The 14,709-nt window shown below is 45.4% G+C and overlaps 1 protein-coding gene and 1 long non-coding RNA gene across 5 annotated transcripts in view; one reads left to right on the forward strand and one right to left on the reverse strand.

Moving 5' to 3' along the window:
- On the forward strand, window positions 1-6,866 carry LOC309651001. Its single transcript, XR_014257884.1, has 2 exons — window positions 1-506; window positions 4,765-6,866. It is a non-coding gene; the product is annotated as an uncharacterized lncRNA (long non-coding RNA).
- DCAF7 (DDB1 and CUL4 associated factor 7) overlaps window positions 6,743-14,709 on the reverse strand; it is a 26,545-nt gene continuing 18,578 nt past the window's right edge. Inside the window, exons 6-9 of one of the 4 annotated variants that reach the window (XR_014257862.1) lie at window positions 13,994-14,111; window positions 11,528-11,765; window positions 9,183-9,260; window positions 6,743-6,806 (exon numbers count right to left, since the gene is read on the reverse strand). Coding sequence is in view for 1 of the 4 variants with exons in the window: in XM_082443174.1 (XP_082299300.1) it covers window positions 11,593-11,765; window positions 13,994-14,111 (291 nt within the window). In the remaining 3 variants the exon portion in view is untranslated. Of the gene's footprint in view, window positions 9,261-11,313; window positions 11,766-13,993; window positions 14,112-14,709 lie in introns of those variants that run through there. The other 3 variants (XR_014257861.1, XR_014257863.1, XM_082443174.1) reach the window with 3 other exon arrangements.

Below are 14,709 nucleotides of genomic sequence, written 5' to 3' on the forward strand. Positions count from 1 at the left end.
AATGATCTAGTAGAGATACATCTGAGTTATGAAACTGATTTTGCTTCAGAATGACTTCCCAATTCTAAGCAGGCCTAGAATGATAAATGTTTTGTTGTTGCAAAGAAATAGGTAGTTCAATCACTTCACTTTAAGGTAGGGAAATCGCCGCCCAGAGACGTGATTTATCCAATCATTTAGTCTCTCTGAACTTCCTCTTCGATATCTGTAAATAAGGATGCTCCTACTTGCTTTACCAACATAAGAGGGTTGAAAAAAGCTCTTGGAGCTTTAAAGTAATAAAATCTTATGTAAATAGCAGCAGCGATCATAGTGATGAAGTCCCTAAATCCAAGAGACGCTTGCCATCCTGGAGGGGGAGAATGATCAGAAGAATTTCCTGGAGCCTAATTCCCCTCTGCATTTTCCCTCTGCTCTCCCAGAAGAGAAAACTGATGGCATTAGGAGGAGAAGGTATAGAAGAAACAAAGCAACTGTGAACAACTTTCCAGTGGCTCCCCATGTTGGTGAGATTAAATCCAAAAACTTGGTGTGTTAGATAGAGAGCAGGTTAAGTTTGTGGCCTCTGGTCTGAACTGGTGGGTTCAAACCCCGGTTGTTACACTTACTAGTGTAACCTTGGGCAAGTTCCTTTACTTTCCTATATTTCAGTTTTCTCACCTGTAGAATGGCCTTGCTACGATTAAATGGGATAACGGATAAAATACACAGGCATAGGTTTTATGTTATTTTTTAGTTATTATTATGTAAGAACCTTCATAATCTCAGATCTACTCATTTTTCTGGTCTCATGTCCTGACACTACAGTCCAGTTGGAGGGAATTATACTCACTGTACTCTGAATACAAGTTCTTTATCACCTCTTTGCCCCTATCTGCTTGGAGTGAACTTCACTGTCTCAGTGATAAAATCTTCATCATGCTTCAAGACCCAGTTCAGCTGTCCCCTCCTTGGTTAAAGCCGTCCTAAGAGTCCTTCTTTGAGTTTTTAGCTGTAACTAATAGTGCACTTATGAATTGTTAATTTATTATTTTTTATTATCGAAGCTACTTGGGCTGGGCACTCTCCTCCTTGTACTTTGCAGATTATGTAGAAACAACAGATTGCTCCTACTGCTTCTCCCAATTCTTGTATTAAGCACAAACCTGTGTCTTTGCTGTTCTACCTCACTTCTGGCTAATTTTTGTCCTTCCTTCAATATTCAGCTCAGGCATCATTTCCCACCAGAGGAAAACATCTCCAAATTCTCCGTTTGGGTTCAGATGCCCTATTCTGTGTGTTCACATAACCCTTCATACATGTCTGTACTTTAACACTTACTTTTTTAATATCAAAATGTTTGTCTCTGCCATGATATTAAATTCTTTGAGAGCAGGACTGTACTCCTGTGCCCAGTACAGCTTTTTTTTTTTTTTAACAAAAACTTTACTGACATGTAATTTAAATATCATACAAATCACCAATTTAAAGTGTACAGTGTTTTTTAGTATATTCAGATTTGTGCAGCCATCACCAAAATTTTACATTTTCATCACTCCCAAAAGGAAGTACCCATTAGCAGTTACTCCCCATTTTCCCCAGTTCCCCCAGTCCTAGGCAACCACCAATTTACTTCTGTCTCTATGGGTTTGCCTATTCTGGACATTTCATATGAATGGAATCATACAGTATGTGGTTCTTTCAACTGGCTTCTTTCATTTAGCATAATGTTTTCAGGGTTCATCCATGTTGTTAACTAATGTTCCATTGCATGAATATACCACTTTTTATTTATCCATTCATCAGTTGATGGACATTTGGGTTTTTTCCACCTTTTGACCATTCTGAATAATGCTGTCATGAACGTTCACATACAGGTTTTTGCGTAGACATATATTTTCATTTCTCTTGGGTATATGCCTAGGAGTGGAATTGGTGAGTCATACAGTAACTCTATTTGATCTTTTGAGGAACTGCCAGAATGTTTTCCAAAATGGTTGCATTGTTTACACCCCTACCAGTAATGCGTGAGGGTTCCAATTTCTCCACATCCTTGCCAAAACTTGTTATCATCTCTTTTTGACTCTAGCTGTTGTCATCCTAGTGTGCATGAAGTGGTATTTCATTGTGGTTTTGTTTGTTTGTTTTTTCTCATTGTGGTTTTGATTTCTATTTCCCAAATGACTAGTGATGTTGATCATCTTTTCATGTGCTTGCTAGCTATTCATATAGAGTATTACTTTTTGTAATTTAAAAATATAGCTTAGGGGCTTTCCTGGTGGCGCAGTGGTTAAGAATCCGCCTGCCAATGCAGGGGAGAGGGGTTCGAGCCCTGGTCAGGGAAGATCCCACATGCTGCGGAGCAACTAAGCTGGCGAGCCACAACTACTGAGCCCGCGTGCCACAACTACTGAAGCCCGCGTGCCTAGAGCCCGTGCTCCACAACAAGAGAAGCCACCGCGATGAGAAGCCCGCGCACCGCAACAAAGAGTAGCCCCGACTCACCGCAGCTAAAGCCCACGCACATCAACGAAGACCCAACACAGCCAAAAATTTTTTTAAAAAAAATATTAAAAATAATAATAATAATAAATAAGAATATAGCTTAACATAAATGTTACTTCAAGTAGCAAAAAGCAAATGAAGGAAATTTATAATCACGAATAAGAGTAGAGGCCAAAACAAAGTTTGAGATAGTCCTGGTCCAATCAGCCTAAACCCACCTGGGCAAACCTGTAGTCCAGCAATGTCAGGCTATCAACTCACTGCAACAAGGCAAACTGCACACCAGAGGGATGGTGGAGTGTCTCACTAAAGGAAAAGATCGCTATTATAGAATTACGGGAATGAGTGGAGGTTAGGTGAAATTTCAATGAAACAGAGTTTGATATACTCAGAGGAATACAGAGCTATATGAAAAGAGGGTCAACATCAGCTCTGGACTGCAAAGTGGACCCAAGGTTCAGTTTCCTTGAAAACTACAATGTTAAATGTGGAATGTTGTGTTCAGAAAGCCCTGCTCTGAAGTTCTACACCTGGGTTGGACATCAAGGCTGCTTTTCTGTCAAAGCAACTTAGATTCTCCAAGCAAGACTGTAAGACTTCATTCTCACTGACATAATTTCAAACAGGAAACTTTCCGACAGTCTGTGATTTTATTTTATTTATTTATTTATTTTTGGCCACACCACGTGGCACGCGGGATCTTAGTTCCTCGACCAGGGATTGAACCCTGCAGTGGAAGCACGGACTCATCGCTGGACCACCAGGGAATTCCCAGTCTGATTTTAGAGAACAGTTTCTTAGTGAATTTTTAAAAGTCACCCAGAGAAGGGAATTACTATCTGATAAGTTGCAGTGTGTGCTTGGGAGAAATATTGTTTCCTGTTAACTTTGCAGCTGGTTTTATCTGTGTCCGTTTATCTGTGATGAATGGCAGGGCAGATTTTTACTTTCTCAGTCTGAGCTAATATTCATGTCTCAAAATGAATTCATAGGTGACTGAACCGTCTCTAGAGACCTGGCTGTCAAGATCATTGAAATTTTCTTTTGTTTGTTTGTTTTGGCTGCTTTGGGTCTCGCTGCTACGCACGGGTTTTCTCTAGTTGCTGTGAGCAGGGGCTACTCTTCATTGCAGTGCGCGGGCTTCTCATTGCAGTGGCTTCTCTTGTTGCAGAGCACGGGTTCTAGAGCACAGGCTCAGTAGTTGAGGCACAGGGGCTTAGTTGCTCCACGGCATGAGGGATCTACCAGGACCAGGGCTCGAACCCGTGCCCCCTGCATTGGCAGGCGGATTCTCAACCACTGCACCACAAGGGAAGTCCCTGAAATTTTTAACTTACAATGAACCTTGGATTCTAAAGACTGGCTGAAGGCATCATTCTACTAGGTTTGAACAGGTGTCGTCTAGTACTAACGGCTCTCAATGAATAGAACCACACTCGTTACTATTCCAGATACTCTTGCTAATTTCATGGTGTGGTGGAGACATTACTTTATTTCCTCTTCCTAGGCACACAGGAAAAATACATTCCTTGCAGTTAGGTTGAATGACGTGACTAAAGTGGAAAGCACTTACTAAATACTGGCTCACTGAACCAATCAAAATTTCTTTCTTCTTTTCCCTTGAAATGGCTCAACAAGAGCACAGAATGAAAATAAAAATAAACAGAGGGAGAATTCATCTAGCATCTAGCATTTGAATAGCAGTGGGATAGAACTCCTCCATCCTATCACATTGGGGTACAGGCTCGGGAAACCAGCTTGGACTTGGAAATTCTAGTCAGCCATCAGAGCCAGATGTCCTCACCCAGGGGACGTGGGAGTTATCATTTCTTGGTCAGCCTTCACAGCCAATAGATTACTGAATCCTGATTAGTCTGTCCCTTAAATCTCTTCAGTTGTGCCCTGCCCTCTCCTTCCCTGCTGCTCCTGCCTTAGTTCAGGCTTTTGCTTTTTCTTATGTTGACTATTTTAATAGGTGAGGTGACTCCTTGTCTCACCCCCACTCAGAGGCATTTTCTTCACTGCCTCCTAAAATGCAGAACTGAGCATGACTTCCCTCTGTGTAAATTTTCCAAAGTCTCGTACAGGAGTAAGGTCTAAACTTTCTACAAAGCACAAGACCACCTGCTCCTGCTCTCCTCTCTAGACCCACTTCCCACCACTCCCCATACAAAACCCCACATCACCTTATCATTCTCTGAATAGAACCATATTCTTCTTGCCTCTATAGATTTATACATAGATGTTCTCTCTGCCTTAAATGTCTTTCTTTACTCCTAGAAAACTCCAACTCAGCCTTCAAAACCCAGTTCATACACTACAAAGCTACAGTCATCAAGACAGTATGGTACTGGCACAAAAACAGAAATATAGATCAATGGAACACGATAGAAAGCCCAGAGATAAAACCCACGCACATATGGTCAACTTATTTTTGATAAAGGAGGCAAGAATATACAATGGAGAAAAGACAGCCTCTTCAATAAGTGGTGCTGGGAAAACTGGACAGCTACATGTAAAAGAATGAAATTAGAACACTCCCTAACACCATACACAAAAATAAACTCAAAATGGATTAAAGACCTAAATGTAAGGCCAGACGCTATAGAACTCTTTAGAGGAAAACATAGGCAGAACACTCTATGACATAAATCACAGCAAGATCCTTTTTGACCCACCTCCTAGAGAAAGCGAAATAAAAACAAAAATAAACAAATGGGACCTAATGAAACTTAAAAGCTTTTGCACAGCAAAGGAAACTACAAACAAGACGAAAAGACAATGCTCAGAATGGGAGAAAATATTTGCAAATGAATCAACAGACAAAGGATTAATCTCCAAAATATATAAACAGCTCATGCAGCTCAACATTAAAAAAACAAACAACCCAATCAAAAAATGGGCAGAAGACCTAAATAGACATTTCTCCAAAGACGACACACAGATGGCCAAGAAGCACATGAAAAGCTGCTCAACATCACTAATCATTAGAGAAATGCAAATCAAAACTACAATGAGGTATCGCCTCACACCAGTTAGAATGGGCATCATCAGAAAATGTACAAACAACAAATGCCGGAGAGGGTGTGGAGAAAAGGGAACCCTCTTGCTCTGTTGGTGGGAATGTAAATTGATACAGCCACTATGGAGAACGGTATGGAGGTTCCTTAAAAAACTAAAAATAGAACTACCATACAACCCAGCAATCCCACTACTGGGCATATACCCTGAGAAAACCATAATTCAAAAAGAGTCATGTACCACAATGTTCATTGCAGCTCTATTTACAATAGCCAGGACATGGAAGCAACCTAAGTGTCCATTGACAGGTGAATGGATAAAGAAGATGTGGCACATATATACAATGGAATATTTATTACTCAGCCATAAAAAGAAACGAAATTGAGTTATTTGTAGTGAGGTGGATGGACCTAGAGTCTGTCATACAGAGTGAAGTAAGTCAGAAAGAGAAAAGCAAATACCGTATGCTAACACATATATATGGAATCTAAAAAAGAAAAAAAAAAAAAGGTTCTGAAGAACCTAGGGGCAGGACAGGAATAAAGACGCAGACCTAGAGAATGGACTTGAGGACACAGGAGGGGGGAGGGTAAGCTGGGACGAAGTGAGAGAGTGGCATGGACATGTATACACTACCAAATGTAAAATAGATAGCTAGTGGGAAGCAGCCGCATAGCACAGGGAGATCAGCTTGGTGCTTTGTGACCACCTAGAGGGGTGGGATAGGAAGGGTGGGAGGGAGACGCAAGAGGGAGGTGATATGGGGATATATGTATGTGTATAGCTGATTCACTTTGTTATACAGCAGAAACTAACACACCATTGTAAAGCAATTATACTCCAATAAAAATGTTAAAAAAAACAACAAAAAAAACCCCGTTCAAGCATCCTTCGTCTTGTGAAGTTTTCCCTGACCCCCTCTGGCTCCCACCCGGACACAGGTGATCACCTCCTCCTCAGGGCCACCAGGAAACCTGAACACACCCATTGCTGCACAACATTGCCGGTACTTCTTTATGTAGATGTCTCTTCTGGTTGACTGTGAGCAACCTGAGGGTCATGGCCCCCAGCAGAGAGTAGGTGGTCTGTATTTTGTTAAAGGTGATGAATTAGGCCATCAGATAGTGTGATGGGCTGGGGTGGAGGTCTAATCCCCCAGCCAGTGTCTCTGGAACATGACCACAGTGGCAGAATGGGAAGAACTGAATTCATCACAAGAAGAAATTCAGTCAATCTATACATGTTCAAGTTTTATTACAAAGTATGATGGGCAGAAAATACGGTACTTCTTATACAGGAGGCTGAAACAGAATGAAAGGGTGAAAATTAGGTTTAATATACTCAGGAAGCAAGAAATAAAATCATAGATATAACACTCCACTTTCAGGTACCTTTGAAGTAGACTTCAATGGAGATTTACCATCATGGTTTCACAGCACAGTGTTAAAAAATTTTTTACAAGCCCTGTGTATAATCAATCCTGTGAAAATAACGTTTTTTTAAAAAAATGGTTACAGTACAGTTCTGCAAGGGGCAGCTTCCTCTCCACCTGACCGTGGGATGCCACAAAACCTATAATGTAGAGGAAAACTTTAAATATATAACAGGAAATTAAGTTCAGACACACTAGGCTAAAGGGGACAGAAATGGATTGGCTAGCGCTTAACACTTCAGAGAACAAGGAATCTCCATTTTCTCTACATAGAGATTTGTACAATCATGCTACAAATTCACGCTCGGGGGAGGAAGGATGGAAAGTCACTGACAGAGGGGTCATCAAATACACAGGAACCATATCAAATGATCCATATTCGACTCAAGCAAGTCAAAGCTTTAGCTCCACAAGTTTCATAACACACTGTATCACCACAATCAACCCAAGGCGAGAACATTCTTTTAAATAGCAGGTATCACACGTTCTTATTCACTGGGTTTTCCCAAAGGCCAGTACTTGTAAGTTTTCCAGCTCTTACACAGACTGCCAGCATCCTCCTTCCTCTTGAGTTTATACTTTGATTAGCTGATCTGTTTCTGGCTTGATACACCAGTCCAAGCCTCTTGGGAAGGCACCTGCATGTTTCTATACTTAAAAAATCACATCCAGGAAGTAGCCTGAGAGGAGCTGGCCCATCCCATGTGGCCACACATTTGACTTTGACCACCAGCAGCAATGACAACGGTGGGAAAAGAGGCCGAGGCTCTGCAACACTGAGTAGCTGGCCGAGCCAGTGCAGGGATGGCAATTCTTGGAGAGCCTGGCCCAGGGTTCACAGTGACTGCTCAGCTCAGCTTTCCTCCCAGAGAAAACCCAAATTCAGTGCCGAGCATGACCCTTCCTCCTCATCCTGGAGCACAGACAGGAAAGGGGAGAGGCTGCTTTGGGGCTTCTACTTTAATGGTCTCCCTTCTCCCAAGTCAGGCAGTCAAAGGAGCTGGGGACGGTGGAGGGAAGTTACTAGGCTGGCCTCCCGTGGTTGGTAGACCCTGCAGCTCCTGCACACCTTATAGCCTAGGAATTCAAGGCCCAGGTGGCAGCAGGGACAAAGTTCTACAGTGGAAAGGGAGTGGGAAGGTAAAGAGGAAGGGAAAAGAGAAAAGGGAGGGGGGAAAGTCAGCATGACTGTTTACAACCTCTGCTTCTGCTCTCCACAAACCTACAGCCAAGAAGAACCATGGTCTGGAATGATCGAGGGACTCCCACTCCTGCAAGTTTCTACCACCAAACGACACTAGGGCTGAACTGCAGCAGGAAGGGGTCCCCCTGTCACCCTGTCCCCAGTTACCCCGCATCACAGGCACCTGATGAACAGTCCAGGAAGGCTGACACAGGCCAAGAGCAAGGTCTCACTCCACGGCCACATGACAGACAGTCTGAATGCTTCCCCAGCTCAGACCTTTACTGCCCTCTAATATTTTCTCCTTTGTTACCACTGCTTTTCTCCCACATCCTAAATCTCCTCCTAAAATTTCAGCCACACCTGTCATCAAAAACTCGTTGGAGTCTTCATGTTTTCTGTTTCTTAACCAGTTCTCTGAGAGCCGATCCTGGTTCTGATAAGAAATTCTCACCTGGTTATCAAATATCTTCCTTCTTCAAGTCCTCATCTTTCAGCCTGGTTCCTCCCTGGAAAGACAGGCTTCTGACTCTCCTGGGTGTAAACAACCCAAGCTCTTGAAGGACTTGGATCCATTCACCAGCTCTCTGATGGGGAACCTGAGGCCTCATTTATTCAGCACCCCCCTCCCCTCAGAGCAGACAAGGAAAACAAAGGCGGCTGTGGTTCAGGGGGCCAGGAGCATGTCAAAGGGCCACCGCCCAGAGAGCCAGAGCCCAGAGGTGCTGCGGCACCCTTTCCAGTGCAGTCCCGGCAGTGGCTCTTCTCATGTTCAAGGAGAGCAGAGGCAGAGCCTCCCAACCTATTCTCGCTGGCTGGCCATCTGAGAACCTAAACAAATTAAACAAACACTTGCTTTTGAAACTACAACAGATCTCTGCTTCCTGTAGCGTGGCTGACTAAGAGGCTTTCTAAATCCTGAGACTACAGAAATCCCCTCCTCAGCCATAAGGCCATCTGGCCCATGGCATAAAGGGAGGGTGAGGGAGCCGGGACTTGAAAATCCCAGCATGCCAGCTACTGTGTGTCTGTGTCTGCTTGGGGGGGACTGGGGAGTCTCACCTGGGCCCAGGTGGGATGTTGAAAGGAAGAGGACCAGACCACACTGCAGGGCCTAAGGAGGGTGACAAGGCTGGGAGTCTGCAGGGCAAGGGAAAAAAACATTCAAAGTTGTTGGTTTCCACAGTAAATAGCAACTTTATCCAAATATATCCCTATTCTTATTAACTAATTTTTTTTCTCCAGATTATTTTCAAGTTAGAGTGGAAAAATCTTCTCACCACTCAGACCATGAAAGTGCAGATCAGGAAAGGAATCTTAACTCAGAACTCAGTGTAGTTAAGCCCTGCCCCAGCAGGACCAGCCCCCTCTACCACTAGACCTCCATTTCAGACCCTTTTCCACAGGAAGGAACTGATGGCCTCCTAGAGCAAGTGACATTCAATTTAGACTTGCTACCCTTGAGGGAAGGACCCTGGAACCATCAAACACAATAACAAGCAGAGGAGGGTTCTGACCAAGAACTGTTCGCTTTACATCTCCGAATGATACAGTGCAAATCTGGTGGTAAGTGCAGGAGAGATGATGACCTCAAGCAGACGGCCAGCCAAAGAGCCTCAGAACAAAGCATAAAGGGAGAAGGGGAAATACCCTGACTGAAAAAAAGAGCCTTTTTCTTTGGGACAAGTCCCCGTGTATTAAAGCAAAGAGCTATGACTTTGGGGATACAAATACATCTGCTTCTGAAAAGGAGGACTCAACCAAGAGAGTTTAAGTGCCCAGAAGAACAAAGCTAACTGCTTTGTTTCTCAAAATCAGATGAGAACTGGACAAAACCATTGGCCTCAAGGTCTGCTTCTCTCCTACTCTCGGACGCTCAACTCAGAGGGTCTCAGAAACCTTCCGGCACTTGGCAGAGCGCGGCAAACTCCCCCCGCCAGCCCCCGCCCTGACTCTGAGCATGTCCCCAACTCTGCCTGCCCAAGGATTCACCTACCACCGGAATCACACACAAGCCCCCTCCACAGAACTCGTTCATATAACGGAAACAGACACCCACAGCCTACAATCCTGTACTGCTCAGAACCTAAACTGGGGTCAGGGTGGCTGACAGGGGTTCGTGGAGTTCTGAACTGGCTGACCCTGAGTCTCTGAAGCTTTTCTTGCTCTCTATATAATTGATGGCCTGGGATCACCACAACCTATTGGTCCATCCTTTGCAAGAGCTGACAGTCTCCCACACTCTAAAGGAGATCCTGTTCAGGCTAGGTGCTCAGATTGTGCACCTGTCAAGCAGGGCTCTCTCACCTCAGAGCACTCTATCCAAAGAGTGGCCAATATACTGTCAGTCACAGTAAACTAAAGAAACAGAGATACTGAAGTTCAGCTTATACTTCATTCTTGCCTATCATTCAAGACATGAAAGAGAATGGCTGGGGGCTTATATCTGGAGGGAAAAACAGACTCTTAAACTAGGTACTGGAAACATGCTCTAAGCTCAGCTTTCCTGCCACTGTTCCCCTCAGTCAGGCGCCCCAATCAGCCTGGCTAGCTCAGCACCAACACGTGCCCAGGAGGTCCCGGGGGTCTGGACAGGGGTACTACATGTGCCCAGGAGGTCCCAGGGGGCTGGACAGGGGTACTACATGTGCCCAGGAGGTCCCGGGGGGCTGGACAGGGGTACTTCAGGGAGTAACAGAAGGAGTCACATGTCTGTTTCGGAGCCCAGAATGCCCTTGAGAAGAGCCAGGCTGAGCAAGGTGTGAGAGCTGGCTGACTTCCGAGCACCGAGGCGGTTTGGGACTCCAGGTCAGGTATGTTCCGCTCAGGCAGTGATTCAAGAAGGCAAACTGCTCATGGGGTCAAGGGCCTGGGGCCAGATCCAGGCAGGGAGGGAAGAGAGGAAGGTGCTAACAGGGAGGGCTATGAAACAAAGGAAGAGACCAGGGAGTAAAATTCTTTTCGTAAAAAAATTAGCCTGATAGATAAAAAATATACAAAGTTGAAGTTTGTTAAAGACACTGATAACAGAGAGAAAGACAACTTTGAACTGGCGTTTGTTCCCACCTAAGTGCTCACATGGACACGGACAGATAGCTGCCCCGGGCAGCAGCAGACAGAGACGTCTGGGACAGATGAATACAAACAGAGCCGGTGCCCACAATGCTCATTAACACAACGGCTGACAAACAAATATACGGAAATTTTTAATTGAGGAACCAACGGAGATGAGGAGAAGAGAGAAAATCTTAAAACTCAGCCCTGGGCTGAGGAGGCGCCACACAGCACTGAGTCCGGCCCAGAGAGCGGTGGGGTGGCTGGCCGGGAACTCCTAGAGCAGCTTCTGGGAACAGTGGGTGCAAAGCAATGAAAGACGTACTGGCCACCGGAAACATGTTTCTTCTTACTTTGGGGGTGGGACAGAGGCGGGAAACACACAAGCCCCTGCCTCGTGGGCACGGCGCCACCGACACTACACTCTGAGTATCTCCAGGCAGTTGTTGTAGCAGATGGCAATCCAGTCGGGCTGAGTCGACGCCCACTGCACGTTGTTGATCTCTCCCTCGGCTGTGTAGGCCAGGATAGGGTCCTCGATGGCCCGGGGCATTTGCTGGATGTCCCAGATGAGAGCCTGATGGTCATCCGCTAGGGACACAGAGAGCCAGCAGGCAAGGTCACAACTCAGGCAGTGAGGATCATGACCCCTGCACCTGAGCGGGGATCACAGTTTACAAAGCATTCACTCACCAAAACCCCAGTGAGGGAGGTTTTACTGCAAGCCCCCATTTTATAAATGAGGAAATGTTAAGGCACATGCCCCAAACCACAGAGCTATGCAGCAGTGAGCGGCAGAGCCCGGACGCAAAGCAAGGCCGCTGCCTCTGACCCATTCACCACAGTAGAGCTAGGATGGCGGAAGGGACTTGGATGGGCACCTCATCTCATCTGAGGCAGGCATCAGGAAAGGAAGAAGGGATGGGATAAAAACGATCCCCAAACATGTCATTTTCAGCCACTTAAAGTACTTGAGTGATTAAAGATCCCTCTCTGACGATTCAATTATTTAATGGGATTCTTTTCCCTCCATCTTATGGACATTTATACATCAATGAGGTGTTATACAGATAATGAGATAAAGTGCTGTGGGGACATGTGCCCAAGATAAGGGCCCTGGGAAATACCAGAAAGAAGGAAAGCACCTTAAAAAGACAGATAAGCACATGAAAAGTGACTGGAAAGAAACATATCAAAATGAGACCAGTGGTACCATTAGGACCGCAAGGTTATGACTTATGTTTACTTTTCTCTAGTTCCTAAGTGATGTGCAACGTGGTGGTCATGTTACTTTTACGATCAAAATAATAAGTTCTTAATTTAAGAGAGGGGAAAAAAGGGCAATGACCTTCCACACCACAGTGTCCCCTAGTCCCATCACCCATCACGACGTGAAAGCCTGTCTCTCTCCTGAATAAACCAAACCCTCAGAGGCCGCATAACCTGGGCACGGGTGAGAGATGCCCTTCCCAGGACTATCCGCATCAAGAGATCTGGGCAGTTGTTTTAAACACTCGGCACCTCTAAAGCACTAAGTGCCTTTTCCTCGACGCTCAACTGAGCGCGCTCTTCAGCACCAGCTCTTGCCACTGGAAGGACACAGGGCGGTTGCGGCACCCAGGGCAGCAGCAGGTCTGCAAAGGCAGCCACTGGGAGCCGAAGGTGGGCTTCTGCTGGGTGGGCTGATACTGTTCTCCTTTCTTTCTTTTTTCTCCTCCTGCCCTTCCCTAGCCACACTCCTGGGAAAAAGCGAGCAACAGTGAAGAAGTCAGGCCACAACATGAGGCACGCAGGACGGCGTTGGGCTTCAACTGCTCCACAATGAGACGGACAGGCATGAGCAGAGGGCCCCAAACAGGAAGAGCTTCATGCCTTTCGCATTCATGCTAAAATGGCAGAAAACCACCAAACTACATTGCTCCTCTGGCTCCATAATGAACAAGGAAAGGAGGATGCTACTGATTTGTGAGGAGGGGAAAAGTATGTTAGAAGGAAACCCAAGGCTCTGAAAAAGATAAGGAGCAGAACATTATGGGGCTAGAGTGGAATCCTGTCTGTAAAATAAAGGGACAGGTATTCACATGGGAGGGATGTGTATGCATGGATCCACCTAAAAAGGTCTGGAAGGAGACACACCGACCGTTGTGAGAGGTGTCACCTATACAAAGTGGGGCTGAAGTGGAAACGGGAAAGGAAGGAGAGAAGACGACGTTCACCTTCCGTTTTTTTTACATCTCTGTATTGTTGAATTTTTTTTTTGTTGTTGTTGTTGAATTTTTAATAGCAGGTATTGTTTCTAGAATACAAGCACACCAACGGCCAGCGTATTTTTAAGGGGTACTCTTTTGGGTCTGGCAAATGGAGAAACGGGAACTACACGTCACACACCACTGACCCGGGCAGGCTGTGCAGGCCCTTCCATGCACCCAGAGCTCAGTGCAGGGGGCACGTGCTTTTGGCATCTCCCAGGCGACAGGCCCAAAGAGTCAGTTACATCCAAGAGAGACTGCCCCCTCCTTCAAGTTCCTGGACGAGTGCTCTGTGCCGACCTAGATTTCAGAGGCGCACAGTACTTGGCACAAGCCTATAACGGGTACACGATGTGAGTACTATACAGATGCTCTGACATCACTGAGGGTACAGTAGCATCTGGAAATCTGGACTGCTTCAATTTCACAAGCATAGGGAGGCTCTCAATGGAGTTACTCTGTGTAAACCTCTCAAACTATCCTTGGAATACAGTAAGGATTACAATTCTAAGGAGACAAGAGGAAGATCTCCTTACCGCTCCCTCCCCATCGCCCCCTGCCAGTAATTACCTGCAGTACAGATGTGGCAGGATGAATGTGGGGCCCAAGCAATGCCATTGACACATGCTCGGTGGTTGTTTAACCTGGCGACAGGCGTGCAGGGAACTCGAACGTCCAGAATCACTACCTGCAGAAATAACAAGAAAGAGGCCCAGAAACTTCAGGGTGTGACAGAAAAAACAAGGCACTACACAAGAGAGAAAAAAAAATTGTTTAACTTGTTCATTTGTAGATTTAAAGACTCTTAGAGACAGAGGGTCTCGGTCCCCAAAGTAGCTACAGGATTGAGGAAAAAGAAAAAAAAGGCACAGCTAGTTTCTAGTCTGTGTCATAAGCAGCTCAGGGCCTTTAGGCTGCAGGGGAGAAGTCGGAGTAAGTAACACGAATTTGAATAATCCACCAAGTCCTATTAGGTGCCTGTGCTAAGGATTCTGTGCGTGCTCAGCTGGGCAGCATGGAAGCCCTCTCCCCCAACCCCCGAAGCAAAAGTTGAAAGGTAAGCAGCCCAAGGTACTGGTTTCATCAAAATAAAATTAATCACTGCATCATCTCCACCCACAATTTACTGCTTTTATCAAATAACAGGCTACAGAGTTGCCACTTCCACATCTGTTCACTGAAGCTGGCAGAATCTGTCCAGACTACAGAGGGGAAATCTGCCTGTGTCTTTACTCGGCACCATAAGCACGTATGATTTGGTTTACTCTTTAGATACTGCTTTTCAT

This window comes from Balaenoptera physalus, assembly GCF_965194825.1.
Source record: "Balaenoptera physalus genome assembly, chromosome: 20".
Lineage (NCBI taxonomy): Eukaryota > Metazoa > Chordata > Mammalia > Artiodactyla > Balaenopteridae > Balaenoptera > Balaenoptera physalus.